The sequence below is a fragment of the Borostomias antarcticus genome (assembly GCF_949987555.1).
Source record: "Borostomias antarcticus genome assembly, chromosome: 12".
In the NCBI taxonomy this organism is placed as follows: Eukaryota; Metazoa; Chordata; class Actinopteri; order Stomiiformes; family Stomiidae; genus Borostomias; species Borostomias antarcticus.
The window spans coordinates 26,664,225-26,679,224 of record NC_140245.1 but is presented as its reverse complement, the minus strand read 5'-3'; the positions used below and the strand labels follow the sequence as shown (position 1 = coordinate 26,679,224).

General features: G+C 50.9%; 1 protein-coding gene across 1 annotated transcript in view; it reads left to right on the top strand.

Moving 5' to 3' along the window:
• Positions 1 to 15,000, top strand: part of pla2r1 (phospholipase A2 receptor 1) — a gene marked incomplete at both ends in the record, with an annotated part of 32,747 nt that overhangs the window by 16,475 nt on the left and 1,272 nt on the right. Inside the window, 17 exons of the mRNA XM_084446555.1 lie at positions 866 to 1,074; positions 2,007 to 2,152; positions 2,637 to 2,721; positions 2,940 to 3,075; positions 3,174 to 3,209; positions 3,675 to 3,835; positions 4,482 to 4,540; positions 4,712 to 4,818; positions 5,388 to 5,524; positions 6,474 to 6,591; positions 7,855 to 7,994; positions 8,577 to 8,721; positions 8,887 to 9,122; positions 10,470 to 10,647; positions 13,277 to 13,411; positions 14,136 to 14,258; positions 14,508 to 14,684. Coding sequence (XP_084302681.1) covers positions 866 to 1,074; positions 2,007 to 2,152; positions 2,637 to 2,721; positions 2,940 to 3,075; positions 3,174 to 3,209; positions 3,675 to 3,835; positions 4,482 to 4,540; positions 4,712 to 4,818; positions 5,388 to 5,524; positions 6,474 to 6,591; positions 7,855 to 7,994; positions 8,577 to 8,721; positions 8,887 to 9,122; positions 10,470 to 10,647; positions 13,277 to 13,411; positions 14,136 to 14,258; positions 14,508 to 14,684 — 2,328 coding nt within the window. The remainder of the gene's footprint in view (positions 1 to 865; positions 1,075 to 2,006; positions 2,153 to 2,636; positions 2,722 to 2,939; positions 3,076 to 3,173; positions 3,210 to 3,674; positions 3,836 to 4,481; positions 4,541 to 4,711; positions 4,819 to 5,387; positions 5,525 to 6,473; positions 6,592 to 7,854; positions 7,995 to 8,576; positions 8,722 to 8,886; positions 9,123 to 10,469; positions 10,648 to 13,276; positions 13,412 to 14,135; positions 14,259 to 14,507; positions 14,685 to 15,000) is intronic.

Sequence of the window (15,000 nt, the reverse complement as noted above, 5' to 3'; positions counted from 1 at the left end):
TCCGGTCGCAACTAAAGCAGCCAATAAGGGGAGGGGGGGTTGAGTCTACACGGTTCTCACAATGCGCAAAGGAGACCAGCTAAACACTGTTTTCCTGAAACCGGAGTTTCTAAAAATGTTCCCCCTAGATGGAGGGTTCAAACATGCCCGGTTTCAGAACTAAAACGCTGTTTGCGTGGACGGAGGCCAAACCGCGTAGAACAAGGCCCGGTTTCAAAAATACCCGTGTTCGTGTGAACGGGGAGGGAAAGTCGAATATTGGCATTATGGTGATGGAATGTATTTTTTGTTATGTGTTGTAACAGAAATGTACTGTATTTCTGCTCGTTGTCATGCAAAACTATTTACTGTGGCCTGCAATGGAATGTGTTGTCTAATTGCTCCAGTATCTTAATTCTATTTCTGTGTCTCCAATTGATTTTGAGTTGCTTTGAGATCCTATACTGTACGTGTCTAAACACTATTCCGGATCTTGTAAAATAGACACCATCAAATATTTCTCTCTATATATATAGTTATTTATTTATTTATTTCCCTCTCTCTCTCTCTGTCACTCACACACACATATTTTATTGTCGGTTATGGCTTTCTTCAGTTTCCCTCTGGCATGTAGTCTGGCATGTACTTGTTCGCACAGGCAAGCGCTCGGCTAAACGATAAACAATATGGTGGGTGTTGAGAGGAGGATAAAGCGTTTTAGCCCCTAGTGTGCCCTGCTCCGTTCACCTAGACACCACACAGGTATTACATGAGTCAAGCGCTCTCAACCTCAGTCTCATTCAGACGATTGGAAAGTACAGTCATATAAACACCCCACCCTCACCTCTCTCTCTCTCTCTCTCTCTCTCTCTCTCTCTCTCTGTAGTCAGCGCCGGCGGTTGCGTTGCTATGTCGGGCGGCCAGGCCCTGGGGCACTGGGAGGTGAAAGACTGCATTTCCCATAATGCCCTGTCGGTGTGCAAACAGAGCATCAGCAGCTACCAGGAGGTCCAGCTTCCCGGGCTCCACGTCGACGCGTACGCCCCCTGTCCTCCAGGCTGGGAATCACACTCTGGTCTGCTCCACTGTTACAAGGTGCTGCTGGAGACCGGCTTCTCCGTTCTCTCCTCCTCTGCATTCCTCTCCTCTTCCTCGCTCGTCCGTTCTCTCTCCGTTCTCTCCTCCTCTGCATTCCTCTCCTCTTCCTCGCTCGTCCGTTCTCTCTCCGTTCTCTCCTCCTCTGCATTCCTCTCCTCTTCCTCGCTCGTCCGTTCTCTCAACTCCTCCCTCCCCTGTTCATCTCCACCACGTTAGACCGGGGATGTTCAGGCGCTACTGTAGCTCTAGATCCAATCACATCCGTTGATTCATCCCTAGTTGATTCATCCCTAGTTGGATGAAGCTGATGATGGGATGAATCGGATTTTGACAACAAAAAAAAAGATCTCTGGCAAGGTCTGGTAAGAATAAGAGAAGGTCTCTTCATCCACCTCTCCTCCTCCCTCTCTTCCTCCTCCTCCTCCTCCTCTCCTCCCATCCCTCCTTGTCCCTCCTCTCCTCCCTCCCTCCTCCTCTCCTCCTCTCCTCCTCACCCATCCTCCTCCCCTCCTCCTCCCCTTCACTCCTCCCTCCCTCCTCCTCTCCTCCTCACCCCTCCTCCTCTCCTCCTCACCCATCCTCCTCCCCTCCACTCCTCCCTCCCTCCTCCTCTCCTCCTCACCCATCCTCCTCCCCTCCTCCTCCCCTTCACTCCTCCCTCCCTCCTCTCCTCCTCACCCCTCCTCCTCCTCTCCTCCCTCCTCCTCCCCTCCTTTCCTCTCCTCCTCCTCTCCTCCCTCCCTCCTCCTCTCCTACTCACCCCTCCTCCTCCTATCCTCCTCCACTCCTCTCCTCCCTCCCCCTCCTCCTCCTCTCCTCCCCTCCTCCTCCTCACCTCTCCTCCTCCACTCCCCTCCTCCTCCTCCTCCCTCCTCTCCTCCTCACCTCTCCTCCCCTCCTCCTCTCCCCCCCCCCCCCCCCCCCGGCAGGTCTTCCACAGTGAGAAGGTGTTGATGAAGCGCTCGTGGACGGAGTCAGACTTCTTCTGCCAGGCCCTGGGCGCCCAGCTGGCCAGCTTCCACCACTACGAGGAGCAGGTGTTGGTCCGGGGCCTCCTCCAGGCCCTGTTTGAGGGGTCAGTCCCAGCGCCCCGCCACGCCCTCCCGGCAGAGAGAGACACGCAAAGCGCCAAACGGGCTTTCGCGGTTTAAGACATCACGGTTTCATCTTTGATTTGGTTCACGAAAAGGTCACGCACATCCATTTAGCTCTGGCGCAGGACAAAAAAATGAATCATTGATTCATTCGATTTGAATTGATTGAATAATTTATCGTACTAAAACAAACAACGTTTTGACCAGAGTTGGTGTTCGTCATCTTTGATTTGACCTCTCAAGATTCGTTTCAGGAATTCTGCATTCTGTATGTCTCAAAGATAGATGGGTAGTGAATGAATGAATGAATGAATGAATGAATGAATGAATGAATGAATGAATGAATACTTGATCCCCAAAGGAGAAATTAAATGTAATGGCAACTGTATATCTGAGTACCACATGTACATTGGGTATAGACCCCATCCATATGCTGGCTACCTCTCCTCCTGTTTCCGTTTCCAGAACGGAGGGTCGTTGGTTCTGGGTGGGGCTGAACAAGAGAGACCCCCAGTCTTGTGGAGCCTGGCAGTGGTCCGACGGCACCCCTGTAAGCCCCCCGCCGTTCCCCCGGTGGTAGCCCGGTGTACCCAGCACTCTGTTACACACACACACACACACACACACACACACACACACACACACACACACACACACACACACACACACATTTGACTGCCGTCTCAGTCTGTTCCCCAATGCTCAACAGGAACAGTTGGGCCTTCATACAGAGTGTTTATTCTGTGAATATCTCTTTATCCTCCCGAGGTGGTGTCGTCGTTCATCGAGGATAAGAACGAGGAGGATGACCGGCACAGCTGCGCCGTGTACAGCGACCTGACCAACGCCCTGCTGCCCCAGCCCTGCGACACGCAGCACGAGTGGGTCTGCAAGGTTCCCCGAGGTACCGGAACCTGCCGCGCCGGCCTAGAACCTCAGGACCGCGGCCAACGTTAACCCCGGGTGGATTTGAATGACAGCGTGTCTCTGCTTCTCTCCTAGGTGTGGAACTGATGAAGCCCTACTGGTACACAGACCGTAAGTGACTGATCACATTATCTACGTCACTAGAGGATTACGTCAAAGTACATTATTATAAAGAAAATAGGCCGTTCTGGCTCCTCCTCTGGGACAGGAAAGCTCTTATTCTGATTTACTTCACTATGTGAAGAGTGTGATATCCCCTGTCCCACACACACACACACACACTCACACACACACACACACTCACACACACACACATACATACACACACCCATACACATTACACACACACACGCACACATACATACACACACCCATACACGTTACACACATACAGTACATGTAGCATGTAATATCCCCTGTCCCACTGTCCCCTGTCACACACACACACACACACACACACACACACACATACACATACACGTTACACACATACACACACCCATACACGTTACACACATACAGGACACGTTGGCGTGTAATGTCCCCTCTGTCGCGTGATCCGTCCCTGTCCTGTAGAGAAGGAGCCCTGGGTGTTCTACAGAGGGGCGGAGTACTGGCTGGCCAATCAGCCGTTTCCCTGGGACGCCGTGTCCATGGCCTGCAAGATGATGGGGGCGGAGCTGCTGTCCATCCACTCCAAGGAGGAGCTACGCTTCATCAAAGAGCGCATGGGGCGGGTACGTGAGGTCACACACACACACACACACACACACACACACACAGGTGGGGGGGGTAACAGGTAGCTTCGTAAGACCGTCCTCATCTCGCCAGCTCACATTGCTTCAGTCCGCACATCAGTGTGGCAAAGCTCAATAGAGATCCGTTTGTGCCCGATCAGAAAACGATCGGCCAATCAGCGTTCTTTGAGGAAATACTAGCAGCCAGCTAGAAGCTACGCCGGGCGGGGTTTAGGTGCGACGACAGCGAGAAGCAACCGTTCGTTCCAAAACAACAATGGCGGAGGCTAGCGTAGATGCTGCTACAGCATCAGTTATGTCTGAACTGGAGACTATTTCTTTATTGAAAGAAAAGCAAAGAACGACACCGAAGGCTTTTCTATGCGGAAAAGATGTTTTCACTCTTCTTCCGACTGGCTTCGGTAAGAATTTAATTTACATGTGATTGACGGGGTTCGTCCAATCGCCAGCTGAGTAGTTTTGAAAGCCTGCCCTGTTCCAAACAGTTTCCAGAGAAGCTCTCCCAGGCGGTCGTGTGAAACAAACCATCTGGCGCACGCTAGCTTAGGGGTGGGGGGCGGAGCTGATGCTAAACGGATGAAATAAGATGTATTTTCTTTGACATTTTGTCCTCATTTCCCTCCAGTCAGGCGCTGCTGATTGGTGGACGGGTCTGTCCACCGACCTGCTGAGGGACGAGTTCAGGTGAGTGTCCCTGTGTGGGACACGCCCCTCCAACTCACCTGTTGGAATTATTTGAGGTTGGTTCAGCGTTAATAGTGTGTGTGTGTGCGTGTGCGTGTGCGTGTGTGTGTGTGTGTGTGCGTGTGCGTGTGCGCGTGCGCGTGTGCGCGTGTGTGTGTGTGTGTTGTGCAGATGGAGTGATGGTTCAGAGCTGGACTATCAGCATTGGGCAGAGGGGGGGGGCTCCAACGCTGCCCCTGTCCAGCAGAAGCGCTGTGTTACCATGTCCTCCCAGTCAGGTTAGTAAACGCATGGCACACACACACACACACACACACACACACGCACACACGCACACACACACACACACACACACACACACACACACACACACACGCACACACGCACACACACACACACACACACACATACACACATACACATACACACACATACTGTACACATACACATACACACACATACTGTACACACACATACTGTACACACACACACACATACTGTACACACACACAGACACACACACACACATACTGTACACACACACACATACACACATACACACACATACACACACACACGTACTGTACACACACACACACAGACACACACACACAAACTGTACACACACACAGACACACACACACACATACTGTACACACACACATACACACATACACATACACACACACGCGCACACACACAGACACACACACACACATACACATGCACACACGCACAATCGCACATACACACACGCACACACATACACATGCACAAACGCACATACACACACACACACGGCCGTGCCTGGGAATCTGAATGTCTGAATAACTCACGTTCTAAACAGGGCGGTGGTCCGCGGGGCGCTGTGGTGATCTCCATGGTTACGTGTGCAAGCGCCGGACGGTGTCGGTGGTGGAGGTCCCCAGAGAGCCCCACTACGTCGGGGGCTGCCCAGAGAGGTGGCTCTACTTCGGACACAAGGTTCGCTCGCTCCCCGGTCAGAGGTCAGCAGGGTCAGAGGTCAGCAGGGTCAGAGGTCGGCAGGGTCAGAGGTCAGGCTGGGTATGAGGTGATCTCCAGATGAGGGGACTTCAGATCTGAACGCCTCTTTATTTTGCTTGTATCAGCCAGACGCTTTAAGATGAACATCTGTGTTTCTGCACCCTCCTAGTGTTTCTTCACCACACACACACACACACACACACACACACACACACACACACACACACACACACACACACACGCATACTCACGGACACACACACACACACACACACACACACACACACACACACACACACATGGACACACACACACACACGCACACACACACACATACTCACACACACACACACACACACACACACACACGCATACTCACGGACACACACACACACACACACACACACTCACACACACACACACACACACACACACACATGGACACACACGCACACACACACACATACTCACACACACACATACTCACACACACACACACACACACACATACTCACACACACACACTCACACACACACACACACACACACGCATACTCACGGACACACACATGCACAGGCACGCACGCATCCACACATACACACGGACACACGCACACACACACAGGCACGCACACACACACATGGACACACGCATATCCACGGACACACACACAGACACGCACACATACACACGGACACACACGCACACACGGACATGCACACACACACATGGACTTACTCACACCCATGCACACACACACATGGACACACACACATGCACAAACGCACACCCATGGACACACATACTGACACACACACCCACTCGCGCACACACACACACACACACACACACACTCCGCCCCTTTTTGAGCCCCTGCTCCACCTCCACGACACGTCTGACCAATCGCTGCTCTCCGGCCGCCTCCAGTGTCTCCTGCTGCATCTGCCCCCCCGCCCCGAGGAGGGAAAGAGCTGGACCGACGCCCAGTCCATCTGCTCCTCCTTCCAGGGCTCACTGGTCGCCATCGAGGACGAGATCGAACAAGGTGCCGCCGCCTCGTAACCCTAACCCTAACCAAAAACCAGAAGAAGAACGGTCTGGTCACCGCGGGTCAACAGAGGTATCGGGGTCACAGCGTTCATCTCTCTTCGGTATATTTTCGGCTGTTAGGGCTGTCGATGTTGACGCGTTAACGCTCGCGATTAATCTGGAAACTTAGAAAGAATTAACGCTAATTAATTAATTACCAAATTTGACCCCAACTTCCTCCCGTAATTCCAAACGCGAGCGTTTACCCGTCCGAACCGCGAGGCGTGTGACGAGGCGTGTGACGAGGCGTGTGACGAGGCGTGTGACGAGGCGTGTGACGCACGGAGAAATCTGCTTCACACACAGCCACATTAACACTCGCTGACACGCTCTCACCTGACGGGCCGACGTAAAGTTGGTCTCAGATCGGACGTTCAGCAGACGTTCAGCAGGCATTCAGCAGACGTTCAGCAGACGTTCAGCATTCACCAGACATTCATCATGGGGAATTTCATTTCAAAAAGCTTCCAGATGGAAGTTTAGATGAGAAGAGTCGTGTGCACATATTGCAGTAATGACATGTTTTCCCACCGAAGACAAAAAACCCAATTGATTGGTCCACTTAGCCCGGCTCCACCCCTCAAACACTTGATTGATTGATTGATTACTTTATTGATCCGAGGAGGAGGAAATTAAAATAGTCAGCATCGCATACAATACACAAACACTTACGAAGTGCAACATACACACACACACACACACACACCACACACACACAACACAGACATTTACATTCCCAAGTCGCATTCCTCTCCACTTTGTCATGCATTTGGTAAATGGACTGCACTTATATATAGCGCTTTTATCCAAAGCACTTCACCATGAAGGCCTCTCATTCACCCATTCACACACCAATGGCGGCAGCTGCCACGTCATTGCCAGCAATTTGGGGTTCAGTGTCTCGCCCAAGGACACTTCAACATGTCGTCAGGTGGAGCCGGGATTCGAACCGCCGACCAATGATCATTGGACGACCCGCTCTTCCTCCTGAGCTACAGCCGCCCACTTTTCACCCCCGTTTTTTAAATTCTAACACCATCTAAGCTGTTTGTTTCCATTTCCCCCAAAAATACAAGTAAACTGGCGTTTTAAACTTGTGATTAATCATGATTAATCACAGCCTATTATGGTGATTAACTCAATGAAGCGTTTTAATGACCGACAGCCCTAGTAACGGCGTGTGATCGATGTTTCTGCCGTCGCTCCTCTCCGCCCACAGCCTACATCACCATGCTGCTCCAGGGGGGGTCCGTGGGCGTCTGGATCGGCCTGAGGGACGAGGACACCATGAAGTGGGCCAATGGGAGACCGGTCAGCTACACCAACTGGTCTCCCGTCGAGCCCAAGGGCTCCCTCACCGTAAGAGCGCTCCGACGCCTTCAATACATTTAATGGTCACACTTTACAATAAGGGTCACGAAAAACATTAGTTACCGGTTAACTTATGCTTATTTAGGTTTAGGTTACATTACTAATGTTAATTAATACCTTAGTTAAGGTTAGGGTTAGGGGAGTTAACCTTAGTTAACATAAATAACATTAGTAAATGGTTAATAGAGACATTAGTTAACTGTTACTTAATGCTTAATAATGCATTAACTAATGCTTATTAATGTACCCTTATTGTAAAGTGTTACCCATATAATAATAATAATAATACATTTTATTTGTAACACACTTTTCATTTGAAAAATCTCTCTAAACAATTTTTTAATAACACAAGACCTTTTAAAAGGTAGGTTTTTAGGCCTGTGTTTCCCACACCAGTCGACATTAGAGCGCTTCTCGCTTTTCCCAGCGTTCGGAGCTAAGCGTGCGTGTGTGCGTGTGTGTGTGTGCGTGTGTGTGTGTGTGTGCGCGTGCGCGTGTGTGTGCGTGCGTGTGCGCGTGCGCGTGTGTGTGTGTGTGCGTGTGTGTGTGTGTGTGTGCGGACCCCAGGAGGAGGAGTGGCTGAGCGGACCCCTGGCGGCGGACGAGCCCCTGTGCACCGTTCTGTCCAACAACCACAACTTCCACCTGACGGGGAAGTGGTACGACGAGAGGTGCTCAGCGGGAGGGTATGGCTTTGTGTGTCAGAAGCCCCAAGGTAGGCCACGCCTCCGTCCGTCCGTCTGCGTGCGTCTAGCGTCTCCGCGTGTGTGTGCGCCCGTATCATCCATCCATCCATCCATACAAAGCCATCTACCAGTTACCCTAAAACCATCCTTCTCTTCTCCTCCTCTCTTCCCCCCCTCCCCCTCTCCACTGGCAGACCCCTCCAAGCCCCCCTCCCACTCCTACCTGCACCCCCTCCCAGATCACGTTGAGTACAGGGACCGCAGCTACCGGGTGATGCGGGGGAACATGAGCTGGTACGAGGCCCTGCACATGTGCTTAGAGAGGGAGGCGGAGCTAGTGAGCGTTACAGACCCTTTCCACCAGGCTTTCCTTACTGTCCTTGTCAATAGATTGGCTGTCAACCACTGGATCGGACTGTATAGTCAAGACGTATGTACCCACCCACCCTCTCGCGCCGTGCACCTCTGGGACTGTGTGTGTGTGTGTGTGTGTGTGTGTGTGTGTGTGTGTGGGCGGGGGGGGGTGAGAGAGAGAGAGAATTAGTGTATGCGCGTGCGTGCGAGTTCTTTTGTCCGTGTGTTTTCCAGAGCTCATTAACAAGCATGTCGAAGTTGGTTTGTGGCATGAACTGACCTTTTATTGATCTGGAGGGAATTTGTCTAGATGTCAACACGAGAAGAGAGGCACAGACCGCACAGACGGTGGAGATTTGTGAAATTAGCCATGGCAGCGTGCGCACATCACATTCTCTTGTCTGAACATGAATTTCCTCTTTCTTGTCAGGACGATGTTATTCCTCACTGCTCAGACTGAGTCCATTTATCCACAGCAGATAAAACATTCATACATGTTGCACTGAAATGTAATGAAGTCAGTCAGAATAGAACAGTATATCCTTGTCTTCAAGCCTACGGTACGGTCAGTCTAGCCTGGTGTGACCATCCCGATCTAGCGAGCTCACTGCTTCGCTCCGCTATATCGGTCTGGCCTTCGCCCCATAGAGAGTGATTATGTGGGCGGGGGTACTTGCCTTGACAGACAAACACCTTCAGCCAATCAGCGTTCAGCAAACTTTTGCCAAATCCAGTTGGAAGAACGACAAAAAAGTATTTTCCACTGAGAAACTCCGCTAGTGCATACTCTTGTTCTTGTTTAAGTGTTGTGATTAAGTCTATTTCTGCAATAACTACACTTATAGCTGCGTTTATTCTTCTAACGTTAACGTTACCACTCGTTGCTTCGGGAGCCGCCATGTTTGTTTAGCGAGCGGCAGGGACACGAACCAATCAGGGGCTGCTTTCCACTGTGGGGCGGGACAGCAGGTAAAACGCAGTCCCTGATTGGCCCGGTATGGTCTGGATTTGGGGATAATCTCTCTGGAGGAGGCGAAGGCCAGACCGTTCTGCGTTAGTGAAACAGAATGTGAGCTTGCGAGTACGGGACCAGGCTACAGTCAGTCGGTATTGTAGCTCCTGTTTTCCCATCGGCCGGTCAGAGGAATCTTTAGGCACTCAGAACACATGGATCCCAGAATCCCAAAGATGTCTGAAATGTCTCGCGTGTGTCTTACTCCGACGTTGCTCGGCGGCGATGCGCTCGTCTCCGCCCCCCCCCCCCCCCCTCGCATGACCGATCGACGGCCTTGTCGTTTACGCTCGCAGCCCACAACAGTAGCGTACAGTAACGTACAGTAGCTCAATGTGACTTCCTGTCTGTGACCGAGGGGGGGTCTGTGCCTCCCCTGCCCCCCCCCCCCCTCCGCCCCCCTCAACACAGGACGGAACCAACTACCAGTGGTCGGACGGCAGTGACACGGTGTTCACCCACTGGGACGCGGCGGACGACGAGGACTTTGTGACGGGGGACTGCGTCTTCATGGACGCGAGCGGCGGCTGGCGGCGAGCTGACTGTGAGACGCCGCTGCCCGGGGCGCTCTGTCACACACCTCCGCTGAGTGAGCATCTACACACACACACACACACACACACACATAAGGGAGAACCGGGTCAAAAGTCGCGCGGGACAAAAGTCGCGTTCCCATTTTCTCCAGAATGACTGGACCTGCAAATATGTGGTTATACATGCCTACACATATTACCGTGTAGGAGCTCCCTTCAAATTTTGGGCGCGATCGCAGCATATTTGACAGAGATATCGATGGAAAACCACTTTTGCCCCATATAAGTAAAATAATGGTCTCATAAGCATTTTTCGATTGTAAAATTGTGTTCACTTGTTTTAGTTTGCAAACATATGCAATTTTCTTAGCATATCTACTGGCTACATGATAGCATAGCTTTCAAATTTCGTGCGAGCAAGTCGTGCCTGCAAGCCAGGGAGAAATGACAGGAGACCGTGGCGGGACAAAAGTCGCATCCCGTAGAGCAGGGGTGTCAAACTCAAATACACAGTGGGCCAAAATTTAAAACTTGAACAAAGTCGCGGGCCAACATTGAACAAATGAAAATTTTAATATGGACCCAAACAAGTTTTGCTTTAACATTGAATATGCACTTATCACTTTCGCTTTTGGTGCGCATCAATGGTGTGTACTAACATATGTGAATACGCCCTCAGACACAAGTGTTGGTGCTCCATCTGCTCAGTAGAGAAGCTTGTAAAACCCTGACTGTCCTACAGCCAGGCAGACAGACAGACAGACAGGCAGACAGACAGACAGCCGGCATGCAGACAGACAGCCAGGCAGACAGGCAGGCAGACAGGCCGGCAAGAAGGCAGACAGGATTGAATGAACAGGAACAGAGCAAACACAGCGGCCGGCTAGGTCAACACAGGTGTCTCTATCACAGTGAGACGTTACATAACGTAAAGCTTCTGTTTTCTGCCTTTCTTTTTGCCATTTTTAAGAAGGGGTAACACGGTTACAGTTGTAGTATGAGATTGCTATGACTACTGTCACAGAAGAGAGGGCGTTTCTGGGTCCTGTCTTGATTGACGCGCCAAAACAACAGCAGAGCATTATGGGATTTGTAGTATTAGCGGTGAATGCGCTGTATAATACTGGCGGGCCAGCTCTAGTAGTCATTTGGTATTGCCTCGCGGGCCAAATATAATGACACTGCGGGCCAAATTTGGCCCGCGGGCCAGAGTTTGACACCCTTGCCGTAGAGGGACAGAAGTCGCATTGTGATGGCTTAGAACCAGGACGGTGCGCGAGTGACATTTGGGCAGAATGAACAGGTGAAATGAAAGCTCTCAAAGAGATCTTTCTAATGCTATTGGTCAGCTTTGTATGCAGTTTTAATGTGAAAGATACATCTTAAATGCAGTCAAGACAAATTATTTTGCCTCTTAACTTTTGTCAAACCCCCTGGTTCCAGTCAATTGGATTATATAGGCTACTTTCGTTTACAATGACGTTACCTTATGAACACAAATAGCTTAACCTATAGGCCTACATAAACGCAATAGCCTAAAACCATGTTTATTTACAATGTATTTTCTTTAATTGACAGCATGCCAATAGTTAGGGTGAGGAAAACGACGCGCGGTCTCTTCAGCCCTGAGACCATCAGGCAGGCAGCTCAGGAGGTCGTTGAAGGCTATATATTATTATGATAGTATGTCTAATAATACATTCGTTGAAAGTAAAGAGAATTACATGCCAAAAAAACAGATAGGACACACTTTGCAGCAGTGCAACTTTTGCCCCTCTCCTATGAGACTTGTCCCGCTTGGCAGGGACAAATGTCGCATTGCGCTCGGTCCGTTCACACACACACACCACCCCTGAGTTAGTATCTACACACACACACACACACACACACACCACCCCTGAGTTAGTATCCTAAACACACGCCGCCGTAGTCTGGAATCAAGCGCCACAAAACCTGGGCAGAGGGGCGGAGCCAGCGTGTCACCTCTCAGACCCAGTATAGTTGGGACTAAATGAAAACCTAATTTAGGTAATACACTTTGACGTTTGTGTAATAAAAACCTCCATCAAGTGAGAGTTAACGTGGAAGAAAGTCCAAGTACGTAAATCGCACCCTGTGTGCCAGATATGATACGACAGCTCGCTAGAGTGCAGGATGGGAAACGGACTGCGCTTATAAAGCACTGTTGTTCAAAGCACTTTACAATGACGGCCAACCATTCACTCATTCACACACACATTCACACACCGATGGCGGCAGCTGCCATGCAAGGTGCTAACCTGTTCATTGGGAGCAATTTGGGGCTCAGTGTCTCGCCCAAGGACAAATGGACATGTGGACAGGGAGGAGGGAGGGATCCGAATGGCCGCTGACCATTGGACGACCCGCTCTACCTCCTGAGCTACAGCCGCCCACGGGGCTGAACTCGCCCCGGGTTCGACGCACCCTCGAGACATTATTCATTTCCGACGATAGGACACATCTGGGAAAGTAGTGGGCGTGTGCCAGCGTGTCCCCCTTAAACCCCGGCTAAGACTGTTGTTGAAAGCGTGACACTATAATTCCCTCCGTGATTGTCTCTCCCCTTATAGAGAGTGATGCATTCGGCCCCTCCGTGATTGTGTCTCCCCCCTTATAGAGAGTGATACATTCGGCCCCTCCGTGATTGTGTCTCTCCCCTTATAGAGAGTGATGCATTCGGCCCCTACGAGGTGGCGTGCCCCCCGGCGTGGGTGAGGTTCGGGAGCGGCTGCTACAGCTTCGAGCCGGTGGTGCAGAGGCTCACTCTGGAGGGCGCCAGAGAGCACTGCAGAGAAAAAGGTACTAGGTACACCCCCCCCCCTTCTCTCTCTCTCTCTCTCTCTCACTCTCACTCTCTCTCTCTCTCCTTTGCTTTATTGATTGCCCTAAGGGGCAACAGAGCTGGGAATTGTACTTCTGCATTTAACTTCTGGAGTGATTTGGGTGCATTGACTCATCTAGAACTGACTAAGTTTTGCTTCTCTCGCTCTTTGGCTTCAGCACTAGATTATGCTCTTGGTCACTTGTTTAGAATAAAGATGCACTTGTGAGTTCTGGTGAGTAATAGTACACTGACTTCCTATGTTAAATGCAATTATTGTAAGTTGTTTTGAAATGAATTAAAATTACATGTGGCCCACCCAATTGATTATGCCTGACTCATGTGAAATTTAATTGAATTGTGCTGTAAATGTCTTATAGAACCTGCCCTGCCCCTGAGGGAAGCTGTTCCTCGGGTTAATTAGGGTTCTCTCACCCAAGGGTGAGGGTTAATATGGATGATGAACAGTTACATTATCTCAGTGTGTGGTGACAGCTCCCTCCAGTGGCCGGGTCCAAGCTCGGTTCTAAAGTGCTCTAAATCCCACTTTAGTAAATTTTACGTCTGTATTATGTTATGTAAATGTTATATCTGTATTCAAATGTGTGCCTTACTCCTCAAAGCACCTAGTTACTTGTTCGGGTGTCGCGTTTCCTCATCACTTGCGTGTGACTACATTCGGTGCGTTGTGTCGTCTTCTAGCCAACAGGTCGGACGTTCTGACCATCGAGAGCGAGGCGGAGAACCGCTTCGTTCTGGAGCAGCTGGGTTCTCACGGGTTCCCTCATCAGACCGTGTGGCTGGGCATGTTCTTCGACACGGACAGTAGGCGCACAAATGCTCCGTCTCTGTTGGATAATGCTTCAAGGGTGTATGCCACACCGGCACATTAATATGCAGTATCTGGTCTAACGCGAGCGCAAACTGATGACTAAGATGCCATGTTGATGCATGTCTGACAAGTTGTTTACAGCTTGTGGAATACAGCCTTATTATGCAAAACCATCAATTCCAATGCCGAGTCAGACCACAGATGGTGTTGTTGTCTTAAATGTTCTCTTCGGTTCTTGTTAGACGACGCCATGGCGTGGTTCGACGGTTCTGCTATGGACTACACCAGCTGGCACTTCAAGGCCCCGGACCCGAGCCTGCTCAGCGCCGACACCTGCGTGTCCTCCAGGGTGTCAGACGGGGTGTGGCACCTCTCTCACTGCACCGACCGACTGGGCTTCGTCTGTAAAACACGCCCGGGTAGGTCGCCCGCCTCACGCTCCCCCAAGCGGACACCGAAACGACGACAAACCAACTTCCACACTTCGATATTCAGTAGAATATTCACCGTCGTAGACAAATATTAAGAAATGAGTAACCTTGATTCTCAGAAACCACTGCGGTTGTAGTGTTCAGACAGTACAATAGTGTTTTATACTGTAAATGGGATGGGATACGGGGCGCCCCCGTAGCTCACCGGGTAAGGCGCGCCCCATATGAAGGCTAGTCCTTCGCGCGGCGAACCTGGGTTTGATTCCCGGCTCGGGTCCTGTGCCGCATGTCCTCCCCTCTCTCT